Here is a 300-nt window from a genome sequence, read left to right as displayed (position 1 = left end):
GTTCCTCCCTTGCCTCACACTGCCGTTCCTCCCTTGCCTCACACTGCCGTTCCTCCCCCAGCCTTCCTCGGCTTCACCTGCCCCGCCGAGGTCGACCTCCGCCAGGTGCAGCTCTTCGGCCACTCCCGCCTCAGGTCTCCTAGGGACTGCCGCCAGTTCTTCATCTGCGTCGGACCCTCGCCCAGACTCAACTACTGCGACCTCGGCCTGGTCTTCAACGAGGCCATTTCCTCCTGCGACGAACCCGAGAACGTGCAGGGATGGTAAGGGGAATGACCACTGTGTTTCTTTAGATGGTCT

General features: G+C 62.0%; 1 protein-coding gene across 1 annotated transcript in view; it reads left to right on the top strand.

Moving 5' to 3' along the window:
* Positions 1 to 300, top strand: part of LOC119587840 (protein obstructor-E-like) — a 19,203-nt gene that overhangs the window by 18,145 nt on the left and 758 nt on the right. Inside the window, exon 4 of the mRNA XM_037936545.1 lies at positions 62 to 263. Coding sequence (XP_037792473.1) covers positions 62 to 263 — 202 coding nt within the window. The remainder of the gene's footprint in view (positions 1 to 61; positions 264 to 300) is intronic.

This window comes from Penaeus monodon, chromosome 23 (assembly GCF_015228065.2).
Source record: "Penaeus monodon isolate SGIC_2016 chromosome 23, NSTDA_Pmon_1, whole genome shotgun sequence".
Classification (NCBI taxonomy): Eukaryota; Metazoa; Arthropoda; class Malacostraca; order Decapoda; family Penaeidae; genus Penaeus; species Penaeus monodon.
The sequence above is the reverse complement of the archived record's forward strand: the minus strand, read 5'-3'. Positions and strand labels throughout refer to the sequence as shown.